The following is a 15,990-nucleotide window of genomic DNA, read 5'->3' on the forward strand; positions in this document are numbered from 1 at the left end:
GCTCAGAGCTCCAGCTATGCATTTGGTTTGCTAACTAGCTAGCTAAGCTACATCTGTATACCGCCCAACCCTACAGTCTACTACAGTCATCCAGGGACACAGTCTAGAACACATCTACTACTACAGTCATCCAGGGACACAGTCTAGAACACATCTACTACACAGTCTATTACAGTCATCCAGGGACACAGTCTACACAGTCTACAACATACAGTCAAGTGGTCTACTGCAGAGTTGAGCATATTAAATAGGCTAGTCACACAGTCTATTACTGTCATCCAGTCTACTACAGTACATAGGCTACTCTGAACCAGACCATGCCGGGCTGCTTCCAGCCTCAGTATAACAGTCAGGGTTGGTTGAAGTTGGGAACAATTCCATTTCTGTCAGTAGATTTATTCCATAGGGATCAAGGGAAAACTCTGATCTTGAATTTAGATGGAATTCACCCCAAACCTGATGGCTGTGGAATCCCTGGTAGTGAGAGGCAGGGGAGTGTTCAATGTTGGTTCTGTCTGACCCTTCTCTTTCATTATATCTATTTTCTGCGGCATTGAAGGAGGGAGGCTCAGAGACTGCTGGTCTTTGCTTGGCCTATTCATAATGCATAGAATGATACACAATCTGTTCAGCTCCTCTATCATTTACAGCACATCAATAATGGACAGGCACCCACATGTCCTCTCTTCCCTTCTAGTGGGGGCTTTTATGGCTGTATCTGTGTGTGTGTGTTAGGTCATGTATTTCTTCAGTGCACAAGATGCATGTACTCACTGAAGTATCTTGTTCTGGCTGTGTCTCTGACTGTGTCTCTGACTATCTGTGTGATACTGTGATCAAGTGGCTGGCTGTGTGTCTGTCTTTGTCTAGTTGAACTGATGAAGTGTGTGTGATGGGAGAGGAGGACGGGTCCAGTGAGAGTGGTGGTGATGTATAACTAGTGTAATACATTAACACTTGGAGAGGTCAGCCCTCTGCTCCTCCGCTCCCTCTCTCAACACTCAGTCTGCTCTCTGTGTCCACTCCACTTAGGCTAGTCCAGCGCTTGCTCTCCCATTTCCCTCTCCCTCTCTCCCCTATTCCCTCTCCCCTATTCTCCCGCTCCCCTATTCCCTCTCTTCCTATTCCCTCATGCCCCATCTCTCTTTCCCTCAGGCCCCATCTCCCTTTTTCCCATCTCTCTTCACCTCTCCCTTTCTCTCACCCCCTGCCAGAGCTTTTATATACTGGCATCCCACTCTCCCAGTTAGGCATGCTTTCTCTATGACAAACAAAACACTCTACATGATCTGCAGCACACAACATTAGTGCTGAACTCAGGCCATCCAGAATGTTCCCACTGTTCAACAGGTCTAGTCTATAGTGTGAGTGTCTCTGTAATAGTCAACAGTATGGCTCCATCCTGATTGTCCTGTGTGTGACACATGGAGTCAGTCTGCTTTAGACTAGAAGCTATCTCCGTTCCCTCAGGCGTCTCTCTGCATGTGGTGTTAGATGTTGGGTTAGAAAGAGGAGGAGGGAGGTAGGTTTGTCTTGTTGGACTGTGCTGTTACCAGGCCCAGAGTTCAGCATTATTACCACCAGATGTAGGGCGTTTTCTGTTGCACATTTTATTTCTTTATTTTATTTAACAAGTCCGTTAAAAACAAATTCTTATTTACATTGACGGCCTACCCCGACCAAACCCTAACCCGGACGACGCTGGGCCAATTGTGCGCCGCCCTATGGGACTCGCAATCACGGCCGGTTGTGATACAGCCTGGTAACGAACCAGGGTCTGTAGTGACTCCTCTTGCACTGAGATGCAGTGCCTTAGATCGCTGCGCCACTTGGGAGCCCCAAAGTCAGGCTAGAGGCTACAGCAGGCAGGCAGGCAGGCAGGCACACAGGGCCCCAGCCCATAGCAGGAGAGGGGAGGCAGTGTCTGGTGGTTGTGGGGTATGGGTTTCCCTCTGAGAGATGACTCAATTAGGCTGTTGGGTTTGGAATGGTCCTGCCTGGTGAGACAAAACCGCGACTCGTCAGTGAAGAGCACTTTTTGCCAGTTTGCTAGTCCAGCGACGGTGGATTTGTGCCCATAGGCAACGTTGTTGCCGGTGATGTCTGGTGAGGACCTGCCCTTACAACAGGCCAACAAGCCCTCAGTCCAGCCTCTCTCAGCCAATTGCAGACAGTCTGAGCACTGATGGAGGGATTGTGCGTTCCTGGTGTAACTCGGGAGGTTGTTGTTGCCATCCTGTACCTGTCCCGCAGGTGTGATGTTCGGATGTACCGATCCTGTGCAGGTGTTGTTACATGTGGTCTGCCACTGCGAGGACGATCAGCTGTCCTTCCTGTCTCACTGTAGCGCTGTCTTAGGCGTCTCACAGTATGGACGTTGCAATTTATTTCCCTGGCCACATCTGCAGTTCTCATGCCTCCTTGCAGCATGCCTAAGGCACGTTCATGCAGATGAGCAGGGACCCTTTTGGTGTTTTTCAGAGTCAGTAGAAAGGCCTCTTTAGTGTCCTAAGTTTTCATAACTGTGACCTTAGTTGCCTAACGTCTGTAAGCTGTTAGTGTCTTAACGATCATTCCACAGGTGCATGTTCATTAATTGTTTATGGTTCATTGAACAAGCATGTGAAACAGTGTTTAACCATTTACAATGAAGATCTGTGAAGTTATTTGGATTTTTACTAATTATCTTTGAAAGACAGGGTCCTGAAAAAGGGATGTTTCTTTTTTTGCTGAGTTTATCTATGTTCAATGTGCACTGGCTAGGACTAATGAATCATCTTAATTGTCAGATAAGTGAATGTATTAAATATACTTCAGCTCAATGTCAAGTATCAAGGCTACTGAGGACGTAATCTTATTTTAGGCGATATCTTACATATTAACACAGCAAGCTTGCAACACACACAATCACTTGAAATATTCAACTGAAAGTATGTGCCTCGCCTTGCTTCCTCATCAAGAGGCTCTCCCCTGTTCCATCGTGTTGTGAGACCACGAGTGACAGAGTGCATCGTTCTAAATCGCCACATTACCGAAATCTATGTAACCATGACAACAAAGTGGCTGAGCAAATGAATTGATCTTCAGGGGCATCATGAGACCAAATTACTTTGTCACTTCTAATTTGTTGACAGACGGGTCATGAAGTGTTACATTTCCCCGTGCTCATCAATGTCGCACAGGATATAGTGTGAGGAAATGGACTTTGAGTGTACTGAGTAATTTGACTTTCTCTGGGTTTTTTTTCTGTGTGTCTGGGGCTCGCCCCCTCACTTTCTTGGTCTCTTTTTCTCTCCCTCACTTAATGAATTTGTCCTCTTCTTTCTCTCTCTCAGGGATTTTCTTCCTCGAGGATCAGGCATTGTCACCCGTAGACCTCTGATCCTGCAGCTGTGCTTTAACAAAGCCGGTGAGTCTGAATTCTCATACAACCATGGCCTTGTCTGTCCTCTCATTGCTGCTGCCATGGACCTGCCTCCTCCTCTCAGCAACACTGTCTGGTGCCTGGTAAAGACTTTCTTCTCTTCTCTCTATCTATCTATCTGTGTGTCTCGCTCTCTCGCTGTGTCTCGCTCTCTGTGTGTCTGTCTCACCCGCTGTGTGTCTGTCTCTCTCTCTCTCTCTGTGTCCTGCTCGCTCTCCCTCGCTCGCTCTCTGTGTGTCTCGCTCTGTGTCTGTAGAGTATGCAGAGTTCCTACACTGTAAAGGGAGGAAGTTTGTGGACTTTGAGGAGGTCCGGGCGGAGATCGAGGCGGAGACGGACAGGATCACAGGCTCCAACAAGGGCATCTCCCCCATCCCCATCAACCTCCGGGTCTACTCCCCTAACGGTAATGCTCACCAACAGTTATTCATTTGTTCATTTTAACATATGCATGCACACGTTCAGTTGGACGCACGCGTACACACACACACACACACACACACACACGCGCGCACGCATGCACACATAAAAGCGTAGCAAACACTTGCATTCATGTATCAACCTCTCAAAGAAACTACCTTCACCATGCCATACAAGGACATGTATACACAATGTAACACACATTCTCCCCCCCCCTCCCTCTCTCTCTCCCCGTCCATCTCGCCCTCAGTGCTAAACCTGACTCTGATCGACCTCCCGGGGATGACTAAGGTGGCAGTGGGGGACCAGCCGCTGGACATAGAGCACCAGATCAGGGACATGCTGCTGCAGTTCATCACCAAGGAGAGCTGCCTCATCCTGGCCGTCACCCCCGCCAACCAGGACCTGGCCAACTCAGACGCCCTCAAGATCGCCAAGGAGGTGGACCCACAGGGTAAGGGACTAGCCTAGTGGTGCTGTACTGGCACTCTATTGGTTCTCTATTGGAGCTCCCAGGACCAAAGGATGAGGATGGGCACTTTATTTCTGGGTGGTGTTCATTTGGTTCACCAAATAGACTGAAACATTGACGCACTACCTGGACTTGTCCAATAAGAAACGCTAATTGATATTTTTTTCCCCCCATTGTTTTTCCTACTGAACAATTGAATTGAAGGAGATGAGGAATGGAAGTCTGGGTGGATGGTGGACCGGCAGTAGTCAGGATTAATATGATGAGATTGTTTTTGACTGTTTGGTTCTGTTCAGGTCTGCGCACTATTGGCGTGATCACAAAGCTGGACCTGATGGACGAAGGGACGGATGCTAAAGACATCCTGGAGAACAAACTGCTACCTCTGCGTAGAGGTGAGGGGAGACACACACACACACACACACACAGACACCTCATTGACTGCAGAGGAATAAGTGTGCGCTCTCTCTCCAGGCTATATCGGCGTGGTGAACCGCAGTCAGAAGGACATAGACGGCAGGAAGGACATCCGCGCTGCGCTGGCTGCTGAGAGGAAGTTCTTCCTGTCTCACCCGGGCTACAGACACATGGCCGAGCGCATGGGCACCCCACACCTGCAGAAACAACTAAACCAGGTGAGAGAGTACTCAACGTTCACCTTTCTGTTATTCTACACTGATGTTCTAGTCTGACTTCCAGATCAGTTTTTTTACTTTCTTGTGAACTCTGAGAGACGGCACCAACAGATCTTAAACCAGGCTATAATGTTCCTTGAAACTCACTTGCTCTTTCATTCACTATAAATTATCTCCCCTCCTAATCTCCTCTCACTCATTCTATCCCTTCCATTTCCCTCCCTCTCCTCCCTCCCTCATGGTGTCCCTCCCTCTCCTCCCTCCCTCATGGTGTCCCTCCCTCTCCTCCCTCCCTCATGGTGTCCCTCCCTCTCCTCCCTCCCTCATGGTGTCCCTCCCTCTCCTCCTCCCTCATGGTGTCCCTCTCTCTCCTCCCTCCCTCATGGTGTCCCTCCCTCTCCTCCCTCCCTCATGGTGTCCCTCCCTCTCCTCCCTCCCTCATGGTGTCCCTCCCTCTCCTCCCTCCCTCATGGTGTCCCTCCCTCTCCTCCCTCCCTCATGGTGTCCCTCCCTCTCCTCCCTCCCTCATGGTGTCCCTCCCTCTCCTCCCTCCCTCATGGTGTCCCTCCCTCTCCTTCCTCCCTCCCTCATGGTGTCCCTCCCTCTCCTTCCTCCCTCCCTCATGGTGTCCCTCCCTCTCCTTCCTCCCTCCCTCATGGTGTCCCTCCCTCTCCTTCCTCCCTCCCTCATGGTGTCCCTCTCCTTCCTCCCTCCCTCATGGTGTCCCTCTCCCTCCTCCCTCCCTCATGGTGTCCCTCCTCCCTCCCTCATGGTGTCCCTCCTCCCTCCCTCATGGTGTCCCTCCTCCCTCCCTCATGGTGTCCCTCCTCCCTCCCTCATGGTGTCCCTCCTCCCTCCCTCATGGTGTCCCTCCTCCCTCCCTCATGGTGTCCCTCCTCCCTCCCCTCATGGTGTCCCTCCTCCCTCCCTCATGTGGTCCCTCCTCCCTCCCTCATGGTGTCCCTCCTCCCTCCCTCATGGTGTCCCTCCTCCCTCCCTCATGGTGTCCCTCCTCCCTCCCTCATGGTGTCCCTCCCTCCCTCATGGTGTCCCTCCCTCCCTCATGGTGTCCCTCCCTCCCTCATGGTGTCCCTCCCTCCCTCATGGTGTCCCTCCTCCCTCCCTCATGGTGTCCCTCCCTCCCTCATGGTGTCCCTCCCTCCCCTCATGGTGTCCTCCTCCCTCCCTCATGGTGTCCCTCCCTCCCCTCATGGTGTCCCTCCCTCTCCTCCCTCCCTCATGGTGTCCCTCCCTCTCCTCCTCCCTCATGGTGTCCCTCCCTCTCCTCCCTCCCTCATGGTGTCCCTCCTCTCCTCCCTCCCTCATGGTGTCCCTCCCTCTCCTCCCTCCCTCATGGTGTCCCTCCCTCTCCTCCCTCCCTCATGGTGTCCCTCGCTCCTCCTCCCTCCCTCATGGTTTCCCTCTCTCTCCTCCCCTTCCTAACCCACTGTTTCCCTCTCTCTCCTCCCTCCCTCATGGTGTCCCTCCCTCCCTCATGGTGTCCCTCCCTCCCTCATGGTGTCCCTCCTTCCCTCATGGTGTCCCTCTCTCTCCTCCCTCCCTCATGGTGTCCCTCTCTCTCCTCCCTCCCTCATGGGTTCCCTCTCCTCTCTCGTCTCCTCCCTCCCTCATGGTGTCCCTCTCTCTCCTCCCTCCTCACTCATGTGTCCCTCTCTCTCCCTCCCTCCCTCATGGTGTCCCTCTCTCTCCTCCCTCCCTCATGGTGTCCCTCCCTCTCCTCCCTCCCTCATGGTGTCCCTCTCTCTCCTCCCTCCCTCATGGTGTCCCTCTCTCTCCTCCCTCCCTCATGGTGTCCCTCCCTCCCTCATGGTGTCCCTCCCTCCCTCATGGTGTCCCTCCCTCTCCTCCTTCCCTCATGGTGTCCCTCTCTCTCCTCCCTCCCTCATGGTGTCCCTCTCTCTCCTCCCTCCCTCATGGTGTCCCTCTCTCTCCTCCCTCCCTCATGGTGTCCCTCTCTCTCCTCCCTCATGGTGTCCCTCCCTCTCCTCCCTCCCTCATGGTGTCCCTCTCTCTCCTCCCTCCCTCATGGTGTCCCTCTCTCTCCTCCCTCCCTCATGGTGTCCCTCTCTCTCCTCCCTCCCTCATGGTGTCCCTCTCTCTCCTCCCTCCCTCATGGTGTCCCTCCCTCTCCTCCCTCTCCTCCCTCCCTCATGGTGTCCCTCCCTCTCCTCCCTCCCTCATGGTGTCCCTCTCTCTCCTCCCTCCCTCATGGTGTCCCTCCCTCATGGTGTCCCTCTCTCTCCTCCCTCCCTCATGGTGTCCCTCCCTCTCCTCCCTCCCTCATGGTGTCCCTCTCTCTCCTCCCTCCCTCATGGTGTCCCTCTCTCTCCTCCCTCCCTCATGGTGTCCCTCTCTCTCCTCCCTCACTCATGGTGTCCCTCTCTCTCCTCAGCAACTGACCAACCACATCAGGGACACTCTGCCTGGGCTGCGCAGTAAGCTGCAGAGCCAGGTCCTCTCCCTGGAGAAAGAGGTGGAGGAGTACAAGAACTTCCGTCCCGACGACCCCACACGCAAGACCAAGGCCCTGCTGCAGTGAGTAGAGGACGCTCACACACACCACACACACACACCACCATAATGAGTAGCTCCAGAGTTGATCCTGACTCTCTGTCTTTCTCCCCAGGATGGTGCAGCAGTTTGGGGTGGACTTTGAGAAGCGTATCGAGGGCTCTGGGGACCAGGTGGACACAGCGGAGCTGTCGGGCGGTGCCAAAATCAACCGGATCTTCCACGAGCGCTTCCCCTTCGAGCTGGTCAAGGTGAGCGCTGTGGTCTCAATACTCACTGTCACAATATTTCTACAAGAGATGTTCATCTGCCTGCTTGACTGTTTTGACCACAGTTGATAGACTTGTTTAGAAGGTGTGAATTTTAGAGTGCAGAATGGATTAACAGTTTTTCTATTGTTTGTTCTTCTCTCTTTTCTCTCTGTCAGATTGTGTTTGATGAGAAGGAGTTGAGGAGGGAGATCAGTCATGCCATCAAGAATGTCCATGGTGTCAGGCAAGTGGAGGAGAGGAGGGGCCGTCCTGTCTTCACACCACCACCACTGTGTTCAGCTCTTTCCTCTTCACTGTCAACCCTCTCTGTTTCCCCCTTTCATGTAAAACTCACACACAGCATGCTTAGCAATCACTGAAATGCCCACAGATCACTCTCCCACAGAACTGCCTATCATACACTCAAATGGTTGTTGTTCGATGTGAAATCTAAACCCATTTACTCTTCCCCCACTCCTTCCTCCCCACCTTTCTGTCATATCTTCCTTCCTATTTCCGTGTGCATACATCAATCACTGATTTGTGTGCTGTTTCTGTTTCGTGTTTGTATGCTGATAACCTTGGCTCTGCTCTCTCTTCCTTATTTCTGTCTGTCTGTGAATGTCTGTTTTAGTATCTATTTTTTTTATATGTACTGTTCTCATTGTCTGGATTGACTCGTCTTTATCTGCTTTTGTCTGTTATCTCTCTGACTGGACAATAACTTGTCTGTCGTCCTACCTCTGTCTGTTTTTTTGTCCCTGTCTGTCCATCTCTGTCCTCTGTCCCCCCCCTTGTCTGTCCATCTGTCTGTCTTTGTGCATCCTCAGAACGGGCCTGTTCACTCCCGACCTGGCGTTTGAGGCCATTGTGAAAAAGCAGATCATTAAGCTGAAAGAGCCCTGTATCAAATGTATCGACCTTGTCATTCAGGAGCTCATCAACACAGTCAGGCAGTGCACCAACAAGGTACTGCAGCCTGGTGTCCAGACTCCCGTCCTGTCCCGACCCAGCCTGGCCACAAGGGGGCGACGCTGAGGGGGGCACAACACTGACCCACTCTGCTCCACAACAGCTGTCCATCTATGGCCTCTGTGACCCTTTAGATAGCACAACTAGGGCCCAGAGTTTTTCCAGTCAGGTCATGTAGTTAGTTAGTAAATAAAAACTCCTGGCCCTAATCAGAACGTCTACTGTGTAACCACCCGGGGGCTCCTGAGTGGCGCAGCGGTCGAAGGCACTGCATCTCAGTTCAAATCCAGGCTGCATCACAACCGGCCGTGATTGGGAGTCCCATGGCCCAGCATCGTCCAGGTTTGGCTGGTGTAGGCCGTCATTGTAAATAAGAATTTGTTAAATAAGGTCAAATAAATTAAATAAAAACACGCTATGCACACTTGTGTGGTGTGGTGTATGTCCAGAGGACTGGATGGTGCAGATATGGGGACAGTTTGACTCCCCCTCAGCCCGCCACAGCTGGCCTGTGTGCCAGGTGCCGCTGTCGTATTTTGTGACGGTTGTGGTGTCGTCGTCGTGGAGACGGGATGGTTGGGGATGGCCATTCCCCGAGCATCACTGGTCTCACATGGACAAGCTGCAGGTCTCATCTGTCTAAGAATGATACACACTTAGGACTGACATAGCTAGCGTGTTAGTTATGTGGGTACTGTGAGTTGAATATGTACCCACATATCTATATTATATACCTAGTTTGAGAAGAACTCTCCTGTCTAGAGAAGAGGATGTGAAAGCCTGCGGCTTGTCCTTACCTTCTTGCTTTACCTGCATTTCTAGAGACTAGAGATTTCTAGTTTGACAACTAACTAAACTAAGAATCTTCTTGTTTTTCTTTCTTTCCTGTATTTCTCTCGCCTCTTATTTCTCTGTCTATCCCTCTCTCTCTATGCTGCCCCCCTACACTACGCTCCCCCACTCCCCCGTACCCCCTCAGAACGGGGTTGTTCACCCCTGACCTGGCCTTCGAGGCCATAGTCAAAAAGCAGATCCTCAAACTGAAAGAGCCCAGCCTGAAATGTGTGGATCTGGTGGTGTCCGAGCTGACCGCGCTCGTCATGAAGTGTTCCGTCAAGGTAACCAAGAGCAGACTCACCCCTCACAGGAAAGAGGGGGGGAAAGAAGGAAGAGAGAGAGAGAGTGTTCCGGAGCGTATCCTCTCTGTGATTGAATGCCCGTCCCTGTTCCCCTCGCACATCTCCTCCACCGCGCTCCAATCAGCAACCTATCCTAATGAAATCATCCCCCACGCCATCTCTCCTCAGTGCCTGGATTGTGTGTGTGTCCCTCCCTCGCCACGCACATCCTCTCCTTTTGTCCAAGCCACACGTGTCCGATCAAGCATTGACTTGCAAATCACGTCCGAATTTTCAGCAGCCCCTCCTCACCCGTGCCACCGTTTGATTTGAGCACATTAAGACTGATTCTCCATCTGCCTCCTCCCTCCATCTGCCTCCTCCATCCCCATTTCCCCTCCTCCTCAAGACCCAGACCTCTGTCTATCAGAACATCAGAGCCCAGATCCCCAGGGCTGTGTGTGTGTGTGTACATGTCCTGCAGAGCTCCAGGGCTATAAGGCTATGCTCCCTCACTGACCCAGCACTGCACCATTGATATTATTCTGTCTGCCTAACCGGATGGAAATGCAACGTGAGGGAAACAATAGAAATATCTGCTGGCGCTCTGTGCCGGGGGTTGCCATAGCAACAGTGCTGCTCAACAACCATGCCATCTTGTGGATGGAGGGGGGAATTGCATTTCAAAGAACCACCACCGTCCATCCCTTTCACTGTCACTCTACCTCTGGTATTAGTTCAGCTGAAGAAAGGATCGTCCTTCACCCTCTTCTTCTTCATTCTCCTGATCTGTTCTTCACTAACATGAAATAATATCAGCGATCACCGTCAGCTTGGAATGATTGTTTACTGTCACAGGAAAACAATAGTGTTAACTTACTTTCTTTTGTTTTTTTACGTTGAATGATCTAATTTCCTAAATGTTTCTATGTATTTTATCCATTGATCCATTTTAAAGGTTGACTCCAGTCAACTAGAGCTAATCATCATGACATGACTCCTCATGGTGTCCATCATGGTCATTCCCAGCTGAGGCTGAAAGCACTGCCCTTATGCCATAGATCACAGACATTCATCGTGTGTGTGTGTGTGTGTGTGTGTGTGTGTGTGTGGTAGTCAATATGATTACTATATTCCCTGCTGAATGCCTATGACCTTCCCCTATCCTGCACACTGAGTGTAAGAAACATTAAGAACACCTTCCTAATATTGAGTTGCACCCAGTCTGACCTCAGAACAGCCTCAATTTGTTTGTGCATGGACTCTACAAGGTGTAGAAAGCTTTCCACAGGGATGCTGGCCCATGTTGACTCCAATGCTTCCCACAGTTGTGTCAAGTTGGCTGGATGTCCTTTGGGTGGTGGACCATTATTGATACACACAGGAAACTGTTGAGTGTGAAAACACAGCAGCGTTGCAGTTCTTGACACACTCAAACCGGTGCGCCTGGCTCAAGGGCACCTAAATATTTCGTCTTGCCCATTCACCCTCTGAATGGCACACATACACAATCTGTGTCTCAATTGTATTGAGGCTTAAAAATCCTTGAACCTGTTTCCTCTTCTCATCTAAACTGATTGAAGTGGATTCAACAAGTGACATCAATAAGGTATCATAGCTTTCACCTGGATTCACCTGATCAGTCTGTCATGGAACGAGCAGGTGATCCTAATGTTTTGTCCACTCAGTGTATGTGCTTCATCTCCTGTCTGTTGTACATGTAAATGGAAGGTAGGTCTGCCTGGATAGTCATGCCAGAGTGTTAGTGTATGCTAGTGTTTCTCTGGGTCTATATGGTCAGTGTTGCAGTTGTTTTGTATTACCTTGCAGCTGGGTTCCTACCCCCGGCTGAGAGAGGAGACCGAGAGGATCGTCACCACCTACGTCAGAGAGAGAGAGGGCAAGACCAAGGACCAGGTCAGTGCATTTAGGGCCTGTCGGGGTAGGGGTGCTGACGTAGGATCAGTTCAGCCTATGAATTAGATGATATGGTCAGGGGGACCTGATCCTAGATCAGCACTCCTGTTCTGAGATGCTTTTTTAATGCAGGACCTGACAACTGACAGAGAAACACTACCAACAGGAGATTTTTAAGAAATATTATAAATATTATTTAAGAAATACATTTCTCCATTTGAAATCAATTGTTGTACTTGCCTTTCTTGCACTTGTCTTTTCTGTACTAGGACTGACTTTGCTTGATTGTGATAAATGGTTGTTGATGCGCGGATTGTAAATTATGTCTGTTCAACGACTAAATGAATGTAAATGTGATGTAAAATGAACTCTATTGTCATAGTGAAGCTCTGTCTTCATTCTAGGTGATGCTGCTGATTGACATTGAGCTGTCCTACATCAACACCAACCACGAGGACTTCATAGGCTTCGCCAAGTATGAATCCTACTACCCCCCTCCTCACCACCCTAATACACCTCACCCTTTACCCAAGCACCCCTTCCTCTTGTGCCCCAGCTCCCAGCTGAAGGTGTGGTTGTGATGTAGTCCTGGGCACCAGACTAACTCACTACTGCCCAAAGCCAGATTTGTACTGTTTGCTGAACTGGGCATGGACTGAACTGAACTCTGCTGAAGATAGACTGGGTAGTCCCATAAGCTTGTATGTCTGACTGCCTGTGCTTGATAGTTATTCCTACAGTAAGTGCCATTCCCTATAGACTTGAAACAATCAATATCGCAATCGCTGTTTGGCCACTTTATCACAGCCCCCAAAGACACTCACAGAGACCACTGTCACTACAAACCACAATTACCGCTACTTTTATCAGTATTACTGAGGGGCTGTATCTGTGGATCCTTGATCTACATGCTGTAAACCAGCTGTGACTCAGTCAGTCTGATTGGTCCACCATGAAGGCAGATCAATGAACGTGGTTAGAATACGCTCTAGGGGAGTGGAGGCTAGGGGTCAGACAAGGTCGATCTAGCTCTGCCTCTAATGAGCTGACTCAAGCATGCTAGGCTGTGCACCCTCCCTTTCTGACCCTGTCTCTCTGGATCTGTTTTGATTTTTCAAGGACCCTTTATTTGTTGTGTGCTTAGGGAGTGACCTGAGTGAGTTTGAGTGGAGATTTTATCTGTTGACTGCATTGGTTATTACTAATAACATGGTGTTTTGGAATCCTGAGTTCCTGCATCTTGCTAATAGGCCAGCCCTAGCCACTCATACTGGATATCCTGCCAGAGCTTGACATGCGTTGACCTCTGCCCTCTACACTGTCTCCAGTGTAGCAATTACTATAGGATGCACAGCATGTAGCTAGCTGAGTTGAGTCTCTTCCATAGAAATATAATGACTGCTGTTTCTATGGTCTCTTCCCTCTGCCTGAGGTATGCATCTGATTGCGTAACATAGCATTGCCCCTTGCGGGTCTGAATGCCGTGCGGGTTCCTTTCCAATCATCCGCATGGAGAATGGGTTGATGGATTGATGAGAAGTGTTGTCAGGTAGGTAGGGGTGGTAACTTGTCTCTCGTGGCGTCACTTTCAGTCTTGACTTCAGAAGGCACGATGATGGTAGCCCACCAGGGTACGGCAACAACAGGTGGGCTGTCACGAATCGGGTGTCCCTCTTCCTCTCCGCCCGTTCCCCCAGACCCCACTCCCACTGTTCCCACGACTATGTTTAATAACTTGAATTGTAGGACAGGTTTGATAGCTGTTAAACGATTTGATTGATCAATACACATTATTACCCAAACATTGTTGATGCTGATTGTGAATGTCTTTTTTCCTTCTGAACCTGTTCTTTTCTAACAGTGCCCAGCAGAGAAATACACATCAGAACAAGAAGAGGGCTATTCCCAACCAGGTACACTTTGTCCCTCCTTCTCCCACCCTCTTACTTACCCAGCCCTCCCAATCTGATCAACCCCCAGATTCAGCTGCCCCAGACTGACACTTCCCCCTCGATCATATTTACATGTTGTAACAGACCTGACCTCTGACCCTATGCTACCAATTAATATACTCAACTACTAGTAACCTAACCTGACACTTACAACCTAACAGCACTTATTTACTTAAGCATAAGTAGCTTCAAGATAACAACTGCAAATCATGGCCAAATACCATCCTGTCTTTAAGTCAGATGTTCATTTTACTCCTTGGCCACTGTGTTATAAACCTGGCACCTCTCTTCCTGTGTTATCCAAACAGTTCTAAAAGTGTTTTGAAGTCTCTGCTTTATTGATGTGATATCTAAATGACTAAAATGTAAATACCTGAAATCATGTGACTATGTTATGTCAGCTTCAATGTCATCAACACTTATAGAGTGCACTTCTCAGGTTCCTGGAAACCTAGTAAGGGTACATATTTTATAGGATATGCATTACATCTTATAGAAATACCTTCTAACACTGTATTTCAGCGAGGGGAGAGTTGCCCTAGACTAGAGTCATTCAAGCCCTCCCTGCTTCCCTGCACAGGAAATGAACAGCTATGTTTCTACTACAACTATCACTACTTTATCACTATTTGCACGGCACTACAACACAACCAAGGCATGTTACCCAACAGCAAAGCAACAATCATAGAATTGTTTTATGTTTTTCAACTAACCCAAGCACTTTTTGTATTGTAATTCAGATTGTGCATGGGACCCAGCTTCGCTCAATGAAGTAACCAATATCAAATAACCGATGTGTGGTACTTGAAGGAAATCTAATCGCATGTAACTCTTGTTCTCTTGCTCCCTCTCTCTCCATCTCTCACTGTCTCCATCTTTTCTCTCCTTCCATCTTTCTTTCTTTCTATCCCTCAACCTCTCTCTCCATCTCTCCGGTTGTCTCATGGATTCCTTCCATTTCTGTCTCTCACCTTCAAACCTTTCATTCTACCATTCAAATGTTTCCTGGCCCCACTCCCCCCCTTACCCATTTTCCCACTCCCCCATCTCCCTCCCTCCCTGGCTTGCTTGCTTCCCCCTTTTTCCCCGGTCTATGATTTATCCTGCCATCTTTTGCCCTAACCACTCCCCAACCCCCCTCCCATCCCTGCAGGGTGAGATTCTGGTAAGTACCCCACAGATCCAAGCCACACCCTGTTAGGAGTCAGCAGGGGTCACCAGAGCAGGAGAACTGAAGCCAGACATCTGACACTTAGGAAAGAATGGGGGGTTATGGGAATTGGTGTTATGACAACTTGTTCCAGGTCACTCCTTTGTACAGAACTCCTCTTCAAAATGATGAGCTGTTTTTTTCTCGTCATATCTTCCCTACTCCACAGGGACTGAGAGAGGGCGAGCAGGAGAAGGTAGTAGAGTCTCAGTCTCAAGACTTATGGCAAACCGGAGATCAATTAGAATCGTATCGTAGAGATGTAATTCTCATCGGCTTTACCCTTACCCGTAATCGGTAACGGCTAACATCCGGGTTATGCTCAATAATTATTGGTTTCACTTAACAAGACAGCAATTGTCTTTAATTGGACAGGTAGATAGAATATTACTAACATTTACTCTTTACTCTCAAACCTGTTGAAACCAGTTCTGTCCAAGCACAGGCAGAATTGTACAAAAAAATGCTCACGTTCTTGAACCACACTGAAGTGTAATGTCATGATTCCCTGTCAAAGACTATGGAAGAGTTGGGAGGATGTGAGAGTGGCTGGTGTCAGTTCTCCTGCTTTTGGTCCTTACCCATGCTGCCCTGTCCAGGGGTTTAACTAGTGAGCGCCACAGTTTGCCTTGCTGTCGAAGGGTCCTGAACATTCCAGGGATGGGGGGAGGAGACATGAATCACCAACAATCATACACTAGATGTTCACATTTTCATCCTTTTGGTGTCATTGAAATCCCCTCTTGATGTTTTCTCTCTTTAGCTTATCGTGGCATGTCAACTTTCCACAACTCAATATTCCAATCATCACTATAACAATATGTTAGTAGCACACCTCACAACTGTCCACAAACCATTCTGGGTGGGACCCGTGACTGTCATTCCAATCAGGGACCAGAGGGTGGCAGTAGAGGGTAGAAGGGCATGGGGGGGGGGCATCATGATTCAATCAATGATTATAATTTACATAAAATAACTCTGATCAAATATGATTTTGAAGTACCGTAATTTCCGGACTATTGAGCGCACCTGAATATAAGCCGCACCCACTGAATTTAATAAAAAATATTATTTTGAACATAAATAA

The 15,990-nt window shown here is 49.4% G+C and overlaps 1 protein-coding gene across 20 annotated transcripts in view; it reads left to right on the forward strand.

Annotated features, from left to right (window-relative positions):
• dnm2a (dynamin 2a) overlaps positions 1–15,990 on the forward strand; it is a 36,566-nt gene that overhangs the window by 8,499 nt on the left and 12,077 nt on the right. For 6 of the 20 annotated variants that reach the window (XM_029728517.1, XM_029728516.1, XM_029728531.1 and 3 more), the window contains 14 exons: positions 3,336–3,409; positions 3,681–3,830; positions 4,095–4,298; positions 4,613–4,711; positions 4,791–4,951; positions 7,365–7,507; positions 7,599–7,734; positions 7,911–7,978; positions 8,565–8,703; positions 11,655–11,741; positions 12,146–12,216; positions 13,334–13,387; positions 13,603–13,654; positions 15,073–15,099. In XM_029728517.1, the coding sequence (XP_029584377.1) occupies positions 3,336–3,409; positions 3,681–3,830; positions 4,095–4,298; positions 4,613–4,711; positions 4,791–4,951; positions 7,365–7,507; positions 7,599–7,734; positions 7,911–7,978; positions 8,565–8,703; positions 11,655–11,741; positions 12,146–12,216; positions 13,334–13,387; positions 13,603–13,654; positions 15,073–15,099 (1,465 nt within the window). Of the gene's footprint in view, positions 1–3,335; positions 3,410–3,680; positions 3,831–4,094; positions 4,299–4,612; positions 4,712–4,790; positions 4,952–7,364; positions 7,508–7,598; positions 7,735–7,910; positions 7,979–8,564; positions 8,704–9,685; positions 9,825–11,654; positions 11,742–12,145; positions 12,217–13,333; positions 13,388–13,602; positions 13,655–14,846; positions 14,859–15,072; positions 15,100–15,990 lie in introns of all 20 variants that reach the window. The other 14 variants (XM_029728526.1, XM_029728527.1, XM_029728534.1 and 11 more) reach the window with 8 other exon arrangements.

Source organism: Salmo trutta, chromosome 32 (assembly GCF_901001165.1).
Source record: "Salmo trutta chromosome 32, fSalTru1.1, whole genome shotgun sequence".
NCBI lineage: Eukaryota > Metazoa > Chordata > Actinopteri > Salmoniformes > Salmonidae > Salmo > Salmo trutta.